Source organism: Equus asinus, chromosome 5, assembly GCF_041296235.1.
Source record: "Equus asinus isolate D_3611 breed Donkey chromosome 5, EquAss-T2T_v2, whole genome shotgun sequence".
Classification (NCBI taxonomy): domain Eukaryota; kingdom Metazoa; phylum Chordata; class Mammalia; order Perissodactyla; family Equidae; genus Equus; species Equus asinus.
Window position 1 is genome coordinate 100,844,564 of NC_091794.1, and position 21,346 is coordinate 100,865,909.

A 21,346-nucleotide genomic window follows, 5' to 3' on the forward strand; every position below is an offset into this window, starting at 1 on the left:
GAACCCGATCGTTCAGACTGAACCCCTCATTTTATGGACCTAAGACTCAGGGGAGGGGGGTGAGTCATGCAGCAAGTTAAAGGAGAGGTTGAAATCGGATCCTGGGGCTCATAACTCCAAGGCTGGCACCCTTTCTACCAAACCGGTGTTTTCCACTGTGGCTCTCAGGATGCTGCTAGGTGGTGTGGAGAAGCTTTTTAAAAAATTCAAATAGTCACATGTTTATTTTAATATGAACAAAGAAAAATATATACACTCAGCATAACACACCTATACGTTATACCTTTGCACAAAACAAATCAAAAAAGAGGAAACTAATGCAAATTTGATTTTAAGGAAATGGTGATGTAAGTAATAGTTCAAACGGGATGTAGATATGACCAACATGGTGAAGGGCAGACCGAAGTCTGGCGGTCTCTGCAGTGTGCCCACGCTCGGACCAGGGAGTGCGTCAGAGCTGGCTGACCAGAAGGCAGCACTGCCACCACCCAGGGAGAGAGACACATGGGTGACAAAAGCCACCGCTGAGACCCAGGAGCCAGAGGTGGCACCCCAGTGCTAGGATGGAGGGAGGCCCCACGGCCAGCATGGAGGGAGGACCAGCCCGCAGGACATGGCCCCATACTCAACTGGAGAATGAGTCCTCATTCATGTCAACGGAACAGTCAGGTAGACAGAAAGGGGGCTGAATAAAGGAATGTCACCTTGGCCAACTTGGAAACGAGACTCAAGGGGGCTGTTGGTGGAGTTTTTCCTAAGGTGTGTTTATCCCCACTGAGCAGTCGACGACCCCCCAGAGGGTCACACTGCCACTGAGCCAGGAGGCAGGGGCAGGGCAAATAGCAGGGCTGGCGGAAGACAGCGGTGTTGACGGACGGCGTGTTGGCGGCGGGCAGGGGCGCTGTGCCCTGCCCGGAGCCCTTTAGAGAATGAGCCAGAGAAGAAATTGCCACTGGTATTTGTCACGGCAATTTCAGCAAAGCACGGATGGTGTAAGCGTCTCGTGAATCTCAACTGGCAAAATTAGTCCTCATCAAAGTCAATTTGAACAGTCAAGGTAGATGGAAAAAAGACGGGACAAAGGAAAACAGAGGGGCAAGAGGGGAGTCCCCTCAGCCAAGGGAGAAGCCTGGAGCCGAGGCAGCTGCGGGTAGAAGTTTTCCCAAGAAATGGTTGTCTCCATTTAGAAGCCAGCTACTCCCCAAACGCCATCCGCTCCAGGGAGACGAGCCCTCTAAAGCGGCATGAGCACTTTCAGCTCTCAGGCGAGGGACGAAGAGCTGCTGGTCCAAAGGGCTGACTTGCTCCCTGGGATCCTGCCTCCTCCCCCACCTGCAAGTGGGGAGCAGCCTCCACTGAGAGGAGCTGAGGCTTGGAGAGCACCTTCCTTTCCACTCGGAAGGAGGAGGGAGCGTTGAGCGTGTTCGTGACTGATGTGGACCAGGCTGCACATGGTAGGAGCCAGCGGGGATGGCAGGAAAGATGCCCCAAATGGATCTAAGGAGAAAGAATCTCTTTGTGGGAAATAGGGCGGAAAATAGACTGGGGAACGACGAATCAGTGTGCCCTGGGGTGGAGTAATCAATCAGAGAGGCAGACCAGGGGACAGGGGAGGTGTAGGGATGTTGAAGACTCTAGAGTAGAGACGACACAAAGCAAAGGTCAACCTCAACAGCGGAGAGCGCAGGCGTTTCCTCTCTGCAAACCACTGTGCTCTCCCTTCACATTCACCATGCCCCTGAAAAGCCAGTTCCACCTTCTTAAAGCCCAGGTTCAGATGCTCATATATATATATATATATATATATATATATATATTTTTTTTTTTTTTTTGGTGAGGAAGATTGGCCCTGAGCTAACATCTGTTGCCAATCTTCCTCTTTTTGCTTGAGGAAGATTGTCGCTGAGCTAACATCGGTGCCAGTCTTCCTCCACTTTGTATGCGGGATGCTGCCAAAGCATGGCTTGAGGAGCAGTTATAGGTCCGCCCCTGGGATCTGAACCCACAAACCCCAGGCCACTGAAGTGGAGAGCATGAGCTTAACAACTATGCCACCAGTCTGGCTCCTCATATCTACTTTTTGGCTTGGGAAAATCTAACATCCAGGACCACACATGGTCCCACTTCCTCATCACAGCCCCTCTGTTGCGTAGGTAGCGCAATCTCCACTTTATAGATGGGAGACTGACACTTCAGCAGGACGGTGCCAGATCTCTGCTGTTTGCTCCCAGCTCGCTCTCCATCCCCCCTCCACTGGCTCTGTGCCTGGGAGGCCCCGCTATATGGGTGTCCACTTGGGTTGGATCCATGGGCGGCACCAGCAAGAGCCTTAAAGGCAGGAGGAGGGTGAGGTTGGGGGACTCCTCCCTCTGGCCCCCTGGCAGGTCCCCAGCAGCTGGCTGCACCCCTCTGCCCAGGGCCACCGTCCCGTCAGGCAGCCCTGTCCCACACAGCCCTCTTTCCTGTCTATGGGTGACAATGGCTCCCCACTGCTCCTCGCCCCCAGGGGCTGCCCCGTGCCCTGCTGCCTGCCCCACGCCCCATGCAAACAGCCCCTTTAATAAGCGCTCCTCAGACGCCCCAGTGGAGCCTGGCGTTTCCTGATGAACCTGATGGCTGTCGAGTGAGTAACGACGGCGCTGACCGTGGCTCCCTACTCCGTCTGCCCCCAACGCACGCGCCATTCCATCTGAACCGGGGTTTCTCAACTGCACGCGTTCGCACCCGCCACCTTCACAGCTTGGCCATATCCGCATGCCACCTGCTCTCCTCTGTGCTTAACATTTTTCTTTAACTCAACTCATTTTTTACTTAAATAAGCCATTGTTAAAGAAAGAGAGAATTTAAATCACTGCCCCAAATGGCACACCAGTCTCACTTGCCTTAAACAGAGGGCGACTGAAAAAGAATTACAACGAAAACAGATCACTGCTATTAAAAGTCTTGCTCCCTCTGGCTCGCTGAAGGCTTGATGCCTGATGTACTTGCTGGAAAGGTGGATTAGCGGGCAGTGGAGGGTGTGAAAAACATGACATCACCAGCCTGAGGCGTTCTCCTCGGCACAACTGGAAGGACAAGACGAGAAAGGAACAGGGGAAGACCCTCCTCTTCATGATTCCTTGTTATTTTGCCAGTGGGCAGGCCCCACCTAACAAGAAACATTGCCCCAGACCCGGCTAGTTTGACTGAGGAACTGGATTTTGTTTAATTTGGTTGAATAAAAGCTGAGTGCTTTGTTTAGTTGTCATGTAAATGTCAATCATCAAACACGGCCCTGGATGGAACAGCACAGCCCTGGGCTGGAAACCCCATGAGAGCAAGAACCTGCCTGTTTGTTCTCTGCCGGATTTCTAGAACAGCACGGTGCTGACCCGCAGGACACATTCAATTAGTATTCGCTGCACCAATGAACGAGTCAGTGAATGACTGAATGAATGAATGAATGAACTATGCTGCTTCCTGCAACAAGAAAGGGCTCTCTCTGGGAGTCACACTGCCCTGGGAAGCACAAACTCGTGCCTTTTGGGTAACTGAATCTCTCCCCCTGGGGCTTGCCTTTCCCCTCCCAGCGGGCTCCTCAGGCAGCGACAGGTCTTAGAATCCACCTTCTGATGCTGCCTCTTGGCCTCTTTGTCTCTTCGCCTCCAAGAGGAGCTTGGTCCATTTCTCTGCCACCCAAGCCAACAAAGAAGTCTTTGTGATGTGGGTGCCTTTGCCGCCCCCACCTCACTCCCTGCCGGAGACATCAGGTGCCGGGTGACAATTAGGAACTTATCACCTGCTTCTGTAGAACCAGGCCCCTGGCCTTGGGTAATCGTGTGGCCTGAATACCCACTTGACAAAAACCTGCAGCTCCGGCAGTGAGCTCCAGCTCTGGAGTGGATGCCATCCACCCTCTGGCCGCTCCAGCCCCTATCATCGCCCCGCGAGTGCATCCGCACCGCGCCTGCCCCAGCTCCCGCCCTGCCCAGCATGATGCCAGGGCAGGCATGATGGACGCCTTCCTCTGGGGCAGCCTTAAGGAGAGGGGAGGGAGGGGCGGTGCTGGGAGATAATGGAGGCGCCAATGACTGGACTGGTGACAAACAACCCCATCGGAGGAGCGAGAGTGCCTCTGCAGAAAGAAACAAAAGGGCAAAGGGAACAGCTTGGCAAAGGGACAAAAAAGCCCAATGGCCCAGCTGCCTTGCTCCCGGGCGACTCCCAAGCCACTCCTGCGATTTACGAGTCTGGGGGGTCACTCCCCACTGCAGCCCGCCAAGATCCCTGCCCGAGTCTGGGGGACCCTGATGCTCCCCCATGCAAAGCTCTCATCATGGTGGGTCTGCCTGATGTGCCCTGGGCTGGCCCCCAGGGCCTTGAAGGAGAAGGCCGGGCCCCACGTCATACACAGCGTGTGCACCGACAGAAGAGTCTGTCCTCTCCCCGGCCTCAGTGTTCTCAGCTTTAAAATGGGGAGAGGAGACAGTGCAGATGATGGCTCAGCTCCCGTCTGGCCCTGACGCTCTGTAACTCCACGCCTGAGGACTCGCTTAGTGTTCAGTGCCGGGAACCTGCCTGGTACCCCTTCCTCCTGGGCATCGGAACTTGTAAACACTTCTTCCCCTTCACGTGGGGAGATTCCACCACAGGGCAGGAAGCCAAACATCATTACAGCAGTGGCAGCCACTTTTCACGCACCTACTGTGTGCCAGGCACTGTGCAGGAGGGCCCCTACTCTTCCCAGCAGCCCCGACCCTGCGAGACCACCATGACGAGCTGCCTGTTCAGCTGGAGAAATCGAGGCTGAAAGTAACAAAGAGGGTACCTGAGTTCATGTGCTGGATAAGCAGTGGAGATGGGATCTGAACCCTGGTCAGACCCCAGAGCCCACGCCCCCTGGGGAACTAGAAGCTTCTCCCCAGGACAAGCTACTCCCATCGCTCTTGGTTCAGGTCCATGTATATGCACCGGCTGGAGCAGCCCCATTGCAGGCCGGGCGATCTCGGCAGGGCCTTGCAGGAGCCTGGCTTCCCCTCCTTGCCGGGTCTGGACACTCTGGGACAGGCGGCAGACTCCAGATAACAGCATCTCTTCCTGGAGGCCGTTGTCTCTTTGGGCACCCCAGAGCAATCATTTATAACCCGACGGAGGTTCCAAGAGTTTCCAGCTTCAGGTGGCCCAGAAAAGCCAAATTAATCTTCCCAGGGCACTGCTCTGGGAACGCCACTCCTCTCTCTTCAACTGCTTCCCACGGCCCCCGGGCTCAACTCCAGACCCCTCACCCCGGCACGGGGGGCTCTGCCAACAGCTCCAGCCTCATTCCCAGCTTCTCCGCGAGCACTTTAGAGTCAGGTGAGGCCAGCTGCCTCCCTGCCTCCCAGCTCTCGCACAGCCAGGCAGGATTCTGAGTCCCTCCTCCAGGCCTTTGCACCTGCCGTTCCCCCTGCCTGGGATTTCCTCCTTACGTGTCAAGATCAAGATGGCTTCAATCCGTCAGCGCCTTCCTGGGCCACTCCTTTTCATTCCCAAGGATTTATGTTGGAGTCCCTGTGTAGGCATTTATTACACGTGATCTTTTATTGTTCTCAAATGCATTCATGCTGTGTGGGGCGGCCAACAGCCCGAAATTCCTTAAGTGGGGGTCTGTGCCAGTCCAGAATGAGCCTGGATCCCCTGGCTGGGCCCCGAAGTCAGCTTCCAGGGCAGGGAGTAGAAAGCGGGAGCCCGCTCTGCCTCGCCCAGAGACTCCAGGGCCGGCTGAGCCCACCGCGGGGTTTAGGAGGAAGGGAGGGTCAAGGACTAAGGCCCGATTACACACCAGGTGCATCATGTATTATCTCATTTATCCCCACAACACCGTCCATTTTCAAAAGACAAGGAAACTGTGACTCAGAGAGGCAGTGACTTGTCCAAGGATACTCTGCTAGGAAGCGGCCCTGCTGCGACTCGAACCCAGTTCAGATGGAAACCAAAGTACATTAACACCAGGTGGCTGCTCCACAGAGACGGTGATGGAGGAAGGAAGCCCATGCCCAGTGCTGTGCTGGTAAGAGTGACAACCAGCTCTGGGGTGGGGGAGCCCTGATCTGTAGTGTTAGCTGATTTCTGTGGTGTGAATACTCCCACTGATCAGTTTCAAGCTGTAAACTCAGAGTTGGAAAGAGAAGCATGATCAAGGCCTGGGTGTGAATGCAGCTCGCCCCTCACTAGCAGTGGGACCTTCGGCAAATCACACGACGTCTCTAAGCCTCATTCCTCATCTGCAAAATGGGAGTCTCTGGGGGGAGTTAATATGACATCGTGTGTGAACATGGCTGCCACAGGGCTTGGCACACAGTAGCTGCTCAGTGCATGCTTTTTTCCTTCCTTCCTTTCTTCCCCAAATCTCCTCACCCATCACCAATCAAGGGCAGCACCCTCCCCCCAACCCCACCCCGAGGAGAACCCAGAAGGAACAGGAAGCCCTCTGGTCTTCCCACCAACTTCTCCTGTTGGCTCATCCCCCAGATGCCAGTCACGATGCCAACATGAGTGATGGTGGGCAGAGCTGGACCATGAACACACCCTCATACCAGAAAGGACTTCCGGAGGTGACTGAGCTGGACCAGGAAACAGGCCCAGGCCTAGTGTCTGGACCAAACCACTCAGGTTCAGAGGAGACATCATTCATTCATTCAACAAACACATCTTCAGGATTTGCTCAGAGCCAGGGCCCATGCCAGGGCTGGAGGGGCAGGGATCCCACCCTCAAGAGCCCTCTGTCCAGTAGGGAGACCAACCCACGACCATCTCCAGCCCCAGAGGAGGGTCGTTTCAACAGTGTTGCTCAAAGTGCCACTGCCAGCACTCTTAGGGGACACCTGGGTCAGCAGGGGTGGCGCGGGGGGGAGGCAGTGTAGAGGGCAGGAAGCGGGCAACAGAAAAGACTTGGAGGGAGGTTGAAGGAGCTGGGGGCTGTGCTGGCTGAGGGCAGATGCCTGCTCTCTGAGCCAAGAAAGGGCGGAAGTCAGGGTGGAGGGGAAGCTAAGGCCAGAAACCTCAGCAGGCCAAGTCTGTGGGGTGGAGAGACGGCCATGGGCACATCAGCATGCTCGCCTGGGGACAGAGGATGTCACACCCATCTGGACGGCAGTGGAGGATGGAGGAGGCCGTATCTGCAAAGTGGCTGCAACAGCACCCAGCCCACAGCGCCTGCTTATTGGTCAAAGTGTCCATATTGGTCAAAGGGAGCTGACCTGTCTCATTCGGACCCCTGGGGGCTGACAGAAGCAGTGCAGTGAGTGGGGGAGGGAAGGAAGGCTGGGTGCACAGCCACCAAGCCCAGCTTCCAGTCCAACCACTTCCTGCCACTACCTTTTCATCTCCCTGAGCCTCAGTTTCCCTGGTCTCTTCAATGGGCACAAGAGTAACCACCTTCATGTCTGACGAGGACTAAGTGGAGCGACGGGTATGGAAGCATTTTGTCAACTCTCAAGTCCTACTGGCAGCTCGGGAGTCAGGATGGGGGGAGTCACAGTCTCCACCACTTTGAGGACCTGAGAGTCTTCAGAAAGACAGACGTGGTTCCAGGGGCAGAACTTTCTGAACAGGCAGTTCACTTGTGAATCCGGCCTAAGCTCCACGCACAAGAAGCCTTGTCACACACGGTTCTGTAGAAAGGCATGTACCCTGGGGCCGGCCCGGTGGCGCAGCAGTTAAGTATGCACATTCTGCTTCGGCGGCCCGGGGTTCACCGGTTCAGATCCCAGGTGCGGACATGGCACCACTTGGCACGCCATGCTGTGGCAGGAGTCACACGTAGAAAGTAGAGGAAGATGGGCACGATGTGAGCTCAGGGCCAGTCTTCCTCAGCAAAAAGAGGAGGATTGGCAGCATGTTAGCTCTAGCTCAGGGCTAATCTTCTCAAAAAGAAAAGAAAGGCATGTACCCAGCCCTCTTCTAAACCAGGGTGCACACGTCTAAAGGCCAAAGGTGGCTTATTCATCGCAACAGCCAACCTTTATTGAGCACTCACTGTGTGCTCTGTGAGGAAGTTTCAATAGTGAGCAGGACAAGATGGGGCCCCTTGCCTTCACGGAGCTTCTAGTCGACTAGAAGCTGGGGGTGGGAGGGTCATGGTGAGGCTGGCTCCACCCCTGCTTTTCTCAGAAACAAACCATTTGAGTCTTGGACTGCACTCAATCTGGGGGGAACAACACCTTGGGCCTCCAGGGAAAGATGGGGAGCAAGCAGGGAAATCGGTCACCCCCAGCCAGCAGGCCATGAACCATCCTCCAGGTGTTGCCAAGCATGGCTGACCAGCAAGTCTAAGGCTCATCACCCCTGGGGAGGGAATGAGGTGGGGTCCTTTTCTTGCAAACAGCACAAACTGACTCTGGACAACTCGAGCCAAAAAAAGTAACTGGTGGGAGCTTATGGGGAATTGCACAGAATGCAAGGACAAGCTGAAGCCCCAGGCATCCGGGGCACCCACGCCGCTGGAGCTAGAGCAGGTCTGGCGGAAGCATGGTTAATCCTGGTAACAGCCATCAGTGCCCAAAGGACTGAGCTAAGAGCACTGTGTGTAAGGACTCGCTCCCTGCTCAGCACCCTGGGAGGCAGGTCCCATCATTATTAGGTCCGGGAAACCAGCAAAGTACAGTTTCTTGGGGCCCCCACCAGCACGGGGAACTTTCCAGAGGTTCTCCAGCTTCCTCCGCTCAATATTCAGATTCCAGGGAAAGTGTGTCTGATGGCTCATCTGGGGGTGCCTCACCCGATTGTGCCACCTACCAAGATGGCATGCAGGTGGAGAGGGTGCATAATTCCCCAAAGCAAAGCTGGTGTGTTGCCAGGAGATGTAGGCATGGCTGGTGGATTCCTTTCCTGGGTGTCCCAATGTCCTTTCCTCCTCCTTTGGGCTGCTGCTCTGCACACCTCCTGCTCCATGCACTTTGTATTTATTTGTTCCATCTATGGAATCTCGGCCAGCAGGCCTTGGTGGTTATGGGCCCCTTGGCTACTGGACTCCACTGAAAGGGTGCAGGTGGCCTCTAGGATCCCAGCCCCCAGGTCCTTCCCAGGAACTTTATTCTGCTGACAGACGCCTCTCAGGAAGAGAAATCATGTAGTTCACCACCACTGACATTTATCGTTTAAGTGAAGATTTTGCATCCTCTTGCAAATGGTAGAGGCTGCTGCATTCCTCCTTCCAGTGATGAAAAAATAAACAGCTTCTCCTCTCCTCTGGGAGCAGCGGTGTCTCCAGATTGCATCAGACCTGCGTTTGAAACCCCCAGTTCTTCCACTTAGAAAAGATCCTGAGCCTCGTTCATTATTTAAGAAAGAAGAGAAAAGAAGGAAGGAAGAGAGAGAAAGATCCTGGGCCTCTCGTCCTCATCTGCAAAACCTGGCTAACGATACGCCTTGCAGACTGTGGAGAGCATCTAACGCAGCAAGAACATTTAGTAGGTGTGCAGTACCTGGTGGCTACCAGGAACATCACTCTTCCTTCTCCCAGTCCTCAACTAGACTCTGGGGAGATAACCTGGAGGCGAGCTGGTCCCACCATGCTGCGTCCTGCCTCCAGCTCTCTGCTCATGCAGGTTTCCCTCCTGGTACGTTTCCCTCCCTGGAGCTCGGCTTATGAACGTCCTCTCTTTACTTCAAGGTCCAGCTCAAGTTCTCGCCCCCCTCTGAAGCGTCCCCTTAATGCCCCAAGTGACCACTCCTCCCCCAAGAACTTCCTGAAGGGGAGATCAGTTCATTTGGCATCTAGCAGCTTATCAACACATTTCCCCTGGATTGTCACTCATCTTTTCGGGAATGTGCCCAACCTCTCACCCCACTGCGATGAGGGTCACCGTCATAGGTCTTTCTCTTTTCAGATGTGCCCTGCCCACAACAGACGCCCACTCATCCTCTCAATGATGATGAGGGCATTCAGGGACACTCCTCTCCCATCTGTGCAGATGGACCCACTGGATAATCCTATCTCAATGAGGGTTTGGGAAGGAGTAAAACACCCAGACCCGGGAGTGGATACACTGCAACTGTCCTTAGGGCTGGAGCTGAGGACGTGACCAAGGTCCCTTCTCACTAGGAGACAGCAGAGCAGAAGGAAAGAGTCAGATGGTCCTGGGTCTGAATCTCTGCTCACCACCTACTGACTGGGTGACCTTGGACAAGTCACTTAGCCTCTCTGAACCTCGGTTTCCTTATCTGCAAAATAGGGCTAATTTTACCTCTCAGGGTGGCTGTAAGGATTAAATGAGACAAGAACAACAAAGCACATGGCACAGTGCTTGGCATACAGTGAGAGCTCAGTTAGTGCCAGAGATAGAGCTCCTCCCTCTCTCTAAGTGAAGAATCCATTCTCCACTAAGCTGTAAACACCATAAGGGCAGGGACTCCCTTCCCACGCTCAGGGCCCTGTCCCCAGTGCTTAGCACCATGCCTGGCACATAGTCAGTATACAATAAACACTTGGGTGTTTGCATAAAGTCACGCATAAGTGAATTTCAAGTGACCTGGGGATATAGCAGAGTGGCACAGGGTGGTAAGCCAGGTGAGACACCTACACAGACCCTAGGGCACCCAGTTAAGAGAACTAACCAGCCTCCCCTTTGTTGGGCCTCTGCCTTTGGAGGCATGACCGCTGTAAGCCAGAAACCGGAGTAGGTCACTTAAACTCCTCCATCTCCTTCCCCGGCCCCCGGGCCCCTCCTGCAACTGCAGTGAAGTTCAGGTGTGTGTGACAGATGTTCTGCAAAGTCGGGGTAGCAGGCCAATCTAAGGCATCACTGGTACCTTGCCCCCACAAAGGAATTCTGGGGAACCTGAGAGAGGGAACATTGGAAGGAAAGAGGGAGCCTGAGGCTGGACCAGGCAGGAGCTGGAAGGAGCCCTAACTCCAGTCACTAACAAGTCTTAAAACCCTGAGCCTCAGTTTCCTAATCTGTGACAAGAGGAGCTTAAACCCATCTTGCAGCCTGCATGAGGTCTGCGAAGCAGCTAGCGCGAGCTTCACACACTGCAGCTGATCCATATAATCGTGGCTATTGAGGAAACGAAAGCCCAGCTGTGATATTAGGAAAGGAGCAATCTCAATTGCTTAAGGAGACTTGTGTGGAAGGACCCCGTATCGACCAGGCAGCTTTCCTCTTGCGTCTACCATCTTGCCCAAGGCATTAGAGTTTTAGGGGCGGTGATCATCAGTTCCCACTCTAAAAGGGTTCTCCTGCTAAAAAATAGAAGTTTCAGAACCACTGAAGTAAGTGATCTCGGAGGTCGCTTCCAGCTCTAACATTTTCTGCAGTTAAAAAGCAAAAACTAGTAAAACGTCTGGGGGAGGGGGAAGCCAGTTTGCATCCGGGGAGGGAAGGGGGCGGAGCTTATGGCTGGGGGCGGGGCGGCTGGGGCCGGGGCGGAGCAGCCTGCGCGGGGCTGGGTCCTTAAATCTCCTGCCTGGGGCTGAGAAGGAACCGTGCTGGGTCCAGGCGTGAGGTGGGGGTGGGGAAGGGGGATGAATATATAGAGTCTTCACACCAGCTCGCGCGCGCACAGCCCCCGCAGTCTCCGTGCCCAGGCGAGCCAGCCCCGCCATCCCTCCCACCAGCTGACACGCGGCTGCGAAGAGAGAAGCGGCCAGGCTCTGGCTGGGGCCTTTGACTCGCCCTAACTGGGCGTGCCCACTCCCTAATCTTCGCGGAGAATTTCCCAGGGGGAAAGAGGCAGATCCAAGAACCACTCTCCTCCCCCGCCCTCCCCCCCAATCCCCGGTGCCCTCTGTCTCCCCCGCCACTACACAGGCACAAATGCAGGACTTCCTCCCCAGAAGCGCCCGGGCCAGGTAAATTCCTGGGTGATCTGGGAGACCCAAGAAACGTGAGTGTCTCCCCTGGAGAGTCAGATACTGGGGAGTGGGGAGCCAGGGGCAGGACTCCCCTCTTCCAATGCGCGGACACACCTCTCCAAAGGTGAGCCCCGTTGCTCTGCGACCCATAGGGGCAGCACGGGCGAGGGCGCACTGGCCATGTCCCTATCTAGTAGTGACCATCGCCCCCCACTGGGCAGGAACGTTTCTGAATGCTTGCCCTGGATTCTACCCTCCCCGCCTCCGAGGCAGCGCCTGGCAGATGGCCCGGCGAAGGCAACTGCCAGGTGCACGGTTCCCGTCACATCCAGGAAGGGCGCCCTCCTCCGGCAAGCCGGCCTCTTGCATCTCGCACGGACCCTTCTCGTGCCCCCGCCCCCTCGTGGGCGTGAAGGGGAACCGGGAAGGAGGGACCCCACCCTTGAGCAAGCTCCGCTCCTCTGCGGAGGAGAGAGGGCTCCCTGGCGGCCCGGGACCCCCGCCCGCGCCCCGGGCTTGGAAAGTTTCCCGTCCGCGATCCGGGTCGGCGCTCTTCCTTCGCCCGGAGCAGCGGCGCTCAGAGGCCACGCCGGCTTCCCCGACCCAGACGCGCTCTCCCCGGCGCCCGAGCCCCCGCCTCCCGCAGCTGCAGAGGCGGCCGAGGGCAGCGGAGGCGCCAGGACGCCGGGTCAGCTCTCTGCGGTTCGGCAGCCCGGAGAAGGCTGCTCGCAGGGTCTGGGGAGAGCTCGCAGGGTGGGGTCTGGACGGAGCGGGGTTTCCCACCAACGTCTTTCCCATCAGTCGCCGTCCCCACCCCTGTGGTGTCTCTCTGTTCTGTGTATTCTGGGGAGAAAGGATGCTCCCCTCCCGTCCCCAGCGCACACCCCAGCTCCCTGCAGTGTCCAGGTGAGTGCTCCTGTGGTTTTCAACAAAGCCCAGCGCACTCTCGGTAGCGCCGGAACCCGGACCTGCCCCCCACCCCCACCCCATAACCTTTCCCTCTAGAGGCATCCAAGGGAGGGAGCACTCATCCCAAAGTTGGGGGGAGATTTTAATCCACTTTGAAAGACTCTTGCTCCAAGGGAAGGCGGACAAAGTACGGGGTTGGCATTCCCTCTGGGCTACTCCAATCCCTCCCCCCTCTCTGCCAGAAGGACCACCATTCAGGCTCCAATTCTGCAGCTTCGCCCATCCGCAGACCCAGCGCTCTCCAAGGACCTCCGGGTAGAAGGCGGTGGGGTTATTTTAGGCGGGGCACCCCTTCCTGGCAGGCACTCTCAGAACCTGGCTAGGCCCCTCCCAGTAGGACAAGGCATATGGCAGAGGACAGCACTGACCCCCCACCTATCCCGCCCCCATCACGCTGTTGGGGTATGGACTGACACTTTACTGGTCTCAGTGGCTACTTTTTGGCACCCCGCGTCTCTCTCTCCCTCCGCGGTTGAACCAGGCTGTGGCTCCCGCCGGGCTGGTCCTCGGCACCCAGGTTTGGCACTAGGCTTAGGGGGGAATCGAGGACACGGACCCTCTAGTCTCCGCGCCCGCGGCTCTTCGCTGGTCCCGCCTCCCTGCCGCCAGGCTCATAGCCAACGCGTCGGCTCACTGCCCAAAAGGTGCCGGGGTCGCCAGGTTCGACTACTGGCATCACTTAAGACCCACCAGGCGGCGCCCGGCGGGAGGCACCGAAGGGGCTGCGAACCCCAGACTCTGGAGCTGCGCAGCCACCGGTCGCTCGCTCTGGAGACCCCGCTCAGCTTCAACCCCCTTCCAGCTGGCTCAGCCCAGCCTGGGACCAAGTCCACGCGGGACACACACACACCGCTGCTCACACCTCCTCAGCCCCCGGTCGCATCCATACCTCCCTCCACACTAGAACCACACACTCCATCGCATGCACACATACTCCCGACCCACGAAGCGACACAACCCCACGCGCCTGAATCTTCACACATCCTAGATACACACACTCCTGCCCAAGTGTCACATTCTCACCTCCTATGCACACACACTCCCCCCCCCCACAGAAATACAGCCATCAGCTGTCACACACCCCTAGAGAGACCCGCATACTTGGGACACGCATGAAACGCCACACCTCACATGCTCCCCGCCCTTTAACACGCTCACACATGCAATGACACGAGCTCACACACTTCACGTCCTCACCTAGCAGCTGGCACCCGCTCACACCCCCAACCAGTCACTCTTTCTCACACACACACCTTCTCCGTGTAACTGACAGACACTCAAACACCCCTCCAGACACTCGCTCGCTCACACACCATCACACACACTCACATCTCTAAATACACTCCTGCACCCTCTCCACACAGCTCCTCCCCGGACACCCTCAGACATAGACGCAACAAAGACACACGCTCCTACACACACACACACCCTGGCACAGACCCACGAGCGCTCTCTCCTCCTGAGACATGCTCCCTCCCTCGCCCAGCCGACCGGCTCCACAGGCCCCCAGGCCAGGAGCGGTGCTCGGACCCCGAGCCTCTCGAGAGCGACCCCGGCCCGCGCCCTTCCCCGCGGCCCGCCCCCGCGCGCGTCCCCAGCTGGGGCTCCGGCCCGGCGCCCGCGCACTCACCGCGCGCCAGGTCCAGGATCGCGGCGAGCAGCAGGCAGACGCAGCCGCGGAGGCTCGGGGCGGCTCGCATGGTGCCCGGGAGCTGGCGGCGGTGGCGGGGCGGCGGCGGCGGTGGCAGAGGGAGCGCGGGCGGCGGGTCCCCTCGCCATGGGCTCAGGCGCGCTCCTGCCTCCGGCCGCCGGCCGCGACGGTGGCGGGCAGCGTGGGGCGCCGCGGGGGCGCCCCCATGCCGCCGCGGCCGGGGCGCCGGGCTCGACTCGGCTCGGGCTTTGCGGGGCGCCGCGACCCTCGCGCTCGGGGAGTCCTCCGGTCGCGCCGCGGCTCCCAGCTCCCCGACTCCCAGGCTGCGCGCGGCGCCCACCGCGGCCCGGAGTCGAAGAGGCTGCAGCGCCGGAGTTTGGAGCCGAATCGCGCTCTCTCTGCCTCGCGCTCGCCTCTCTCGGCGGCGCGAGCGCCCCCCTCCCCGCGCCCTCCCTTCCGTCCCTCCCCCTCTCCCCGCCCTCCCGTTGCCGCGCTCTCCGCTGTATTATACAGACTTTTCTTTAATCCTTTCTGGGCTGTTCGGCCCTCGTCCGCTAAGCCGATTTATTGCAGAGAGAAGGAGAGCTCACCCCCTCCCAGGCCCCCTCCCCCTCCTCCCCGTCTCCCTCCCCTCTCCTCCCCCCAGGCTCCCCCCCTCACTCACAACTCGCTTGCTGCCCTCAGCTTCATAACCCTCCCCAGCTGACTGAGCACCTCTGCCCTCCGGAAGCCAAGCTCCATCTGATTCCCTCCACCTAATCCCATTCCTGAGACCAACCCCCTCCCACCCCAGCGATGGAGGGAGGCACCTCCCGTGAGAAGCGATGCCTTCGTGGAGCAGAGCAGGCAGGGTGTGGCCCAGGAGTGCTGGCCTTGCCACCTATTACTGCCCTTAGAAGGATTAGGGGCATCAGTGTTGTGAAACTTCCCAAATTACGGCTGCCCGCCCCCAGGAGCCCACGGAGGTGCGATATGTTTTGTCCTTTCTTCCAAGAATAGCCACGTTCTTGGATCCAGTGAGGAATGGGTGAGGAACTGGTTGTTTCCGCCTGGAATGTTTTCACCTTTTTGGCGGACCTGACACCTTTCCTCCCCAGGCCTGAGGAATGGGGTTTGGGACTTTTGTCTAGGTGTTATCTTCTCACCAACACACACACACACACACCCCATTGAGCCTCAGGCCAGGCTGGAGCTCAGGTCTCCTAGGAGCAGAGAAGTACTGTCGTCCTTGGAGTGGGCTGGGGGTGAGGTTAGATGGGGGAGTTCAGAGCATGGGATCTCACCCCTGGCAGGGACCCAGGAGATTGGCAAGCTGCGGCCCAGAAAGACCAGCACAGCCAGGGGCAGAACTGGGCTCAGAACCCAGCTCTCTCGCTCTTGACCTGGTGTTCTTTCTATGGCATTCCATGGAGAATTCCCAGCTGCCCTAGTTCTGCCAGGTGGCTGCATCAGGCCGTTGCTCTGTTTACCTAGACCGGCAATGGGTCTGTACCCAGTTCCATCTCCAGCAGCCCATGGAGGGGGTGGGGGGGGGGGTGGGCAGTGGGTGGGTGCTAAGCTGTCTCTTGGCCAGTCTTGTGTAGAGATGCTCCATGGCAGGGAGCTGCTCCCTCCGTCTGCCCTCCCTAAGCCTCACCACACCCTGTCCCAAAGCAGATCCATTGCAGCTCCTGGCCGCCCACCCTGGGGAAGGAGCGATTTGCATTTATGAAGGTCTGAAAGCTTATGTTCACCTGACAGGCTTTAGAATGATCCTCTCAGTAAAATAATAATAATGATCGTAATAAACCCTTATAAATAGGTGTTTGATTACAGTTTGTCCCTATGTGGGAATTTTTTTTTTTTGAATCAGACTAATTGGCTGCCAGGCTGATTGGGCTGGCTATGGCTTGAACACTGGAGGCTTAGGCCCTTTCTCTCCCTTTGGCTGCCTGTTCTTTGCTCCCTCTCACCCCCACCCACCTGAGTCTCCCCTTCTCCAAGATGCTGAGGGCTATCTTGAGGTCACGTCTCCCTACACCCTCTCTTTGGGCCGACCCAGCCACACCGTGGGGCACAGTCTGGGCCTGCCTCCTCTCTGCCCTTTCCCCTCCCCACCTCTGGCCCAGGAAAAAGCCAGCAGAACCCGAATCCATCCCAGGTGCCAAGCCCTCTGTGGATGGGCCTTCCTGGCTGGGAAGCAGCATCAAGCTGGGAGGACCCTCCTGGTGGTCTGAGTTCTGCTGGCACGTGCCAGGCAGCACCGTGTGGGCATTCCTACTCCGCAGTCCCAGGCAGGTGGACGGGCCGCAGTTCACCAGGTGAAACCCTGCGTGGGGGAGGCTTGCTGCCTGCATTCACTGCAGCCCAGCCATTAGAGAGGAAAGCCAGGCATGAGGTGGGATTCCAGGGGCCCCTAGGGTGATGCTTTCTCCCAACCCAGGTCCATATCAGCTGGGAAAGAGACCCTCCCGGGAGCACCAGGGAGCGGCTAGACAGTCACCTCCATTATGCCAGCTGTGACACCTGGGAGAGACTAGCAAGGAAGAAAGGAGGCTGCTAGGCAAGAGAGGGCTGCCTCCAAGGGCCAAGGATTGTGCCGGGGGGGTGGAGACCTCAGTTAAGACTCCTTCAGCCCCAGGACTCCCCATCACCCACATTCTCTCTTAACATCACCCTGTATTATAATTATTGGTCTTCCTAGCCAGTGCCTGGCACACAGTAGGCTCACAGTAGGCCCTGGCACATTGTAGACCCTCAATATTTGTTGGATGGATGCATGAATGGATGCATGAATGAATGAATGAGGGCAGGGCGCTTTGTCATATCCACCCCATTCCTCAGCTCCTAGCACGAGGGCGGCAGGTGCCAACAGGCATCTGTAGCAGTGAACCTTTTCAGAGAAGCGGCAGCCCCCTGGGTCGCGTATTCCAAGAGAGGACATCCTGTCCAGGTACACAGTAGGGCGGTTTCCTCAAAGGGACTCAGCTGTGACATGCGTGTTTATTACCATATGGCAATTGTTCATAGGAACACTGATACCTCTGCACACCGTCGCCTGGGGAGCCCAGTGCTCCAGCTCTTGTTTCATAAGACACAGCTCCTGAGCCTTTTCTTTTGCCCCAGAGAAAGACATATCTGAAGCACAGAGAGGCGTGGTTAGCAGAGGGCACAGGGTGACTTTGCCAAAGGGAAAGTCACCCAGGGCAGCCACAGTCTTTTCATTTGCTTAACATCCCTCGACTCCTGTCTCCTAATGGGTTTGCTGCCAGGGCAGGGCCTCCGCTCTGCATTCCTGGCGCTCAGACCCCTGAGTCATAGTGGGACATGCCTCCTCCTTGAGCACTAGCGGAGGGGGCAGGCAGCCCCCAGCCTCCCTCTGTCCATGGTGGTGAGCCAGGCTCTTCCCAACAGAGGGCACTACAGCACAAAGCAAATTTCTCTTCCCTTGACCCTAGGGAACACCCCCAGAGGTCAAAGGGGCCTCTGTGACCTCTAGTTGATTTATTTCCAGGAGAGGGGAGGAATATGGCATGTTGTTACCTCCCACAGCCTGGCTTCCAAAGCGGTGGGCTCTGCTGGTTGGGGAAGGATCCTCTGTGGAGTTCGATAATATTACTAAGAGCAGTAAGCATCTGTGACGGTGCTTCTCTCATACCAGGCACCATTAAAGCAGTCAATGTGCGTAAACTATTGAGTCTGCACAATAACATATGAGGTGGGTACTATCGTTATTCCTATCTTACAGATGGGAAAACTGAGGCACAGAGAGGCTAAGCAACTTGCCTGGTACAACACAGTTGGTAGTAGAGGCAGATGTGAACTGAGGACGAGTCCAGAGCCAGAGCTCTTAAAGGTCCTTTTGGGCCAAGATACACACATGACACGCGAGGGCATGTGTGTGTGTGCACACGCATGCACACACACACACACTCATGCAGTCCTCTGGCTCCTTCCAGCCTTTCCCTCTGCCTCTCCGTGCTGGGAATTAAACATCCACCAGGCTGCATCCTAGACAGGACAGAGTTTTTTAGTGTTTGTTTAAATTAAACACAACTGAATGTGATGCCTTAACACCGGTGACCCAAATCGATATGGAGTCGGCCATTGGGAATTAAGTCCAAGGCTGCGTCCTTAACGGACCTCAGCCCCACCTGGGCTCTCAAGCTCCATTCTCCAGCACGTCTTCCCTGAGCAGGACCTCAGCGAGTCCCCTGCGGGGCATCTGAGGCTGGGGGTTGCTGAATAGGCCTCGGCATTGCAGGGCCAGAGAAAGGAGCCAGACCATGTGCGGGAGTTAGGGACAAGAAGTTAAGCCCTGGGGACGAGCTAGGGAAGAGAGAAGTAGGCTGACACTGGAAACCAACATTCCCCAAACTGGGTCCCACCAACCATTTGTTTTGCAAGTTTGTAAGAAACATTCCTTAAAAGAGGGTTCCACGGTTAAATATACTTGAGAAATGTCTATTAACCATTCTCCATTTCTTGGAGATTAAAAATTCACATGAGCATATTAAAGACTGTGAGGAATCCTGCTGAGTTTTTCCATTTTATTTACTTGACACCCAAACTTGTTTGACCTTAGAACCCTCTTTGCAGAAATACCTGTTTCTCATGAATCTCATGAGCGAGAATTGTATAGATCACAGGACGGATGGGAGATGCCGCCCCGGCCCTGGACCAGCCTCCTGACCTCTTCCTGGATTGCCATAGTAGTAGTAGCAGCAGTAACAGTAATAGTAAGAACAACACCACCTACATCCACTGCCAATGATGGCCTTTCCTGAGTGCTGACTGTGCGCCAGGCGCTGCTCTAAGTGCTGACTGTGCGCCAGGCGCTGCTCTAAGTGCTGACTGTGCGCCAGGCGCTGCTCTAAGTGCTGACTGTGCGCCAGGCGCTGCTCTAAGTGCTTTGCTTGTATCAATTCACCAAATCCTCTCTGTCACCCTATGAGGCAGATGCTGTTTTTAACCCTGCAGAGTAGACAAAGATACTGAGGCACAGAGAGGTGAAGCCTCTGTCTAAGGTCACATTGCTTTCATGTATTTCTGAGACCGTAAGCAACAGGAGGATAAGGGCCATAGCTGATTCACCTCTGAATTACTTGTGCCCAGCAAGTGGTAGGTGCTCAAGAAAGTGTTGGATGTATGGATGGAAGGAAGAATGGATGAATGGAAAGATGGATGGGCCAGAGAATGATTGGATGGATGGGTGAATGTATAGGTGGGTGTGAGAATTATTGGGTGGATAGATGGATGGATGGATAGACGGGTAGATGGGAGGATGGATGGATGAATGGGGAGATGGGCGGATGGTGGGTGGAAGAACAGATGGAAAGAAGGGTGGGTGGGTGGGTGGATGGATGGATGGGTGATGGTGGGTGGGTGTGTAGACAGATGGATTAGATAGAGGATTAATGGGTAGATGAGCATGTGGATGGAGGAGTGGATAGATAAATCAAGATTAGAGAACGTCAGCAAGATTTGTACTCTTTCCTGTATCATTGAATTTGCTAAGTATGAGAGACCTGGACTAACAGATATTAGTCTTAGTTAGAAGGTGCCAATAGAGGAAGGCAAGCCCAGTAGCTAAAAGCACAGGCTCTGGAGGTGGGCTGCCTAGACCCAAATCCCAGCTTCAACGCTCAAGAAAATGACTGTTGGACAGATAGAAGGAATGAGGGAAGGAAAGGAGGGAGGACTTGCTGTAAGAACTTGAGCAAATTATTTAACCTCCTGTGCTTTGATTTCCTCATCTGTAAAATGGAGATGGGGAACAGAGCACCAGCCTCATTGAGTTGTTGTGCTGGTTGAAAAAGACAGCGCTTCGAATGAAGTAAGCACTCAGTAAATACGAGCTGTAACAGTTATCACCCACCGAGGCAGCTATGCGATACTGTAATTACCCCATGCAGTGCTTCCTTCTTTTCATCCTCAGCTTCCTGTACTCTGCAGATGAGAGCGGTGGATGAAGACTCCAGGGTCAAGATCTCAACGCGAACAGGATCTGCAATTCACTTCTCTTCTACAGCATTCTGTGGCATTAGTCAGTCCATTCCTGGCTTTGGACTCTTGTCTCCACGATTGTCAAGCGGAACCTAGGATCTTCTCGGTCACCCTTGCAGCAGCCTTTCCTCGCCAAACTGCAATACCAGTCATGGACAACAGGTGGTGCCATCCAATATGGGATTTGCTCCATTTTCACAACCTTTCACGTTTGAGAGCCTGTATTCTGTAAGACGAATCAGCTTCCCGTTTCATGAATTCGTTAAGCTTTGGTATATTCACAGGGAGACACGCTGTCACAAAACATGTATTCTTAGGCTCCCTAGTTAGTCACAATTGTGTGATGGGTCCGTAATACTGCAGATGAGGACACTGAGACCCAAAGCAAGATTGCAGCTCCCTGTATTCTCACTGTTCAAGGTGTGTGCTGTCTGCATTACAGAGCGAAGTAATATTCTCTTCAGTTAACTCAGCTGTGTGTCTTGTCTCCCCAGGTCATGATGTAAGCCCTGGAAGGTCTGAGTCCATTTCACTTTGCTCCTTGGCACCTCCAATGCCACCTGCTCAGGCCTGGGTCACATGGTTCTGGAGGGGTCAGGAAGCAAAGAGTCAGGTCCAGCAGCCAGACTAGGTGTCCAGTGGGGAGTCTGAAGGCATTTGTCACTAGGTTCTCTGGTTCATCACAAATGCCCCCTATGAAGCCTGACCATTTCCTCCTCTCGCGTCAGCCTGCTCTCTGCCTTGAGTTTCTAGATCCTGAAACATTTGAGAAAACCCAGTTTGATTTATAGTACTCATTTCTCTGGGCTTCAGACTTCCCATTTGTAAGAGGCAAAAGGCTGGGCTCCCTCCCCAAGGCCCCTGACAGATGATGTCTTACCTGGGCATGAATCTACCTCCACCCTCCCTCTCTGCATCTCTCCCCT

The 21,346-nt window shown here is 55.9% G+C and overlaps 1 protein-coding gene across 4 annotated transcripts in view; it reads right to left on the reverse strand.

Annotated features, from left to right (window-relative positions):
• The window catches only part of IGSF21 (immunoglobin superfamily member 21), a 240,438-nt gene extending 225,221 nt beyond the window's left edge, over positions 1–15,217 (reverse strand). Inside the window, exon 1 of one of the 4 annotated variants that reach the window (XM_070510910.1) lies at positions 15,100–15,141. Coding sequence is in view for 2 of the 4 variants with exons in the window: in XM_070510911.1 (XP_070367012.1) it covers positions 14,415–14,484 (70 nt within the window). In the remaining 2 variants the exon portion in view is untranslated. Of the gene's footprint in view, positions 1–14,414; positions 14,874–15,099 lie in introns of those variants that run through there. The other 3 variants (XM_070510911.1, XM_070510915.1, XM_014836161.3) reach the window with 3 other exon arrangements.
• Positions 15,218–21,346: the final 6,129 nt, after the last annotated feature.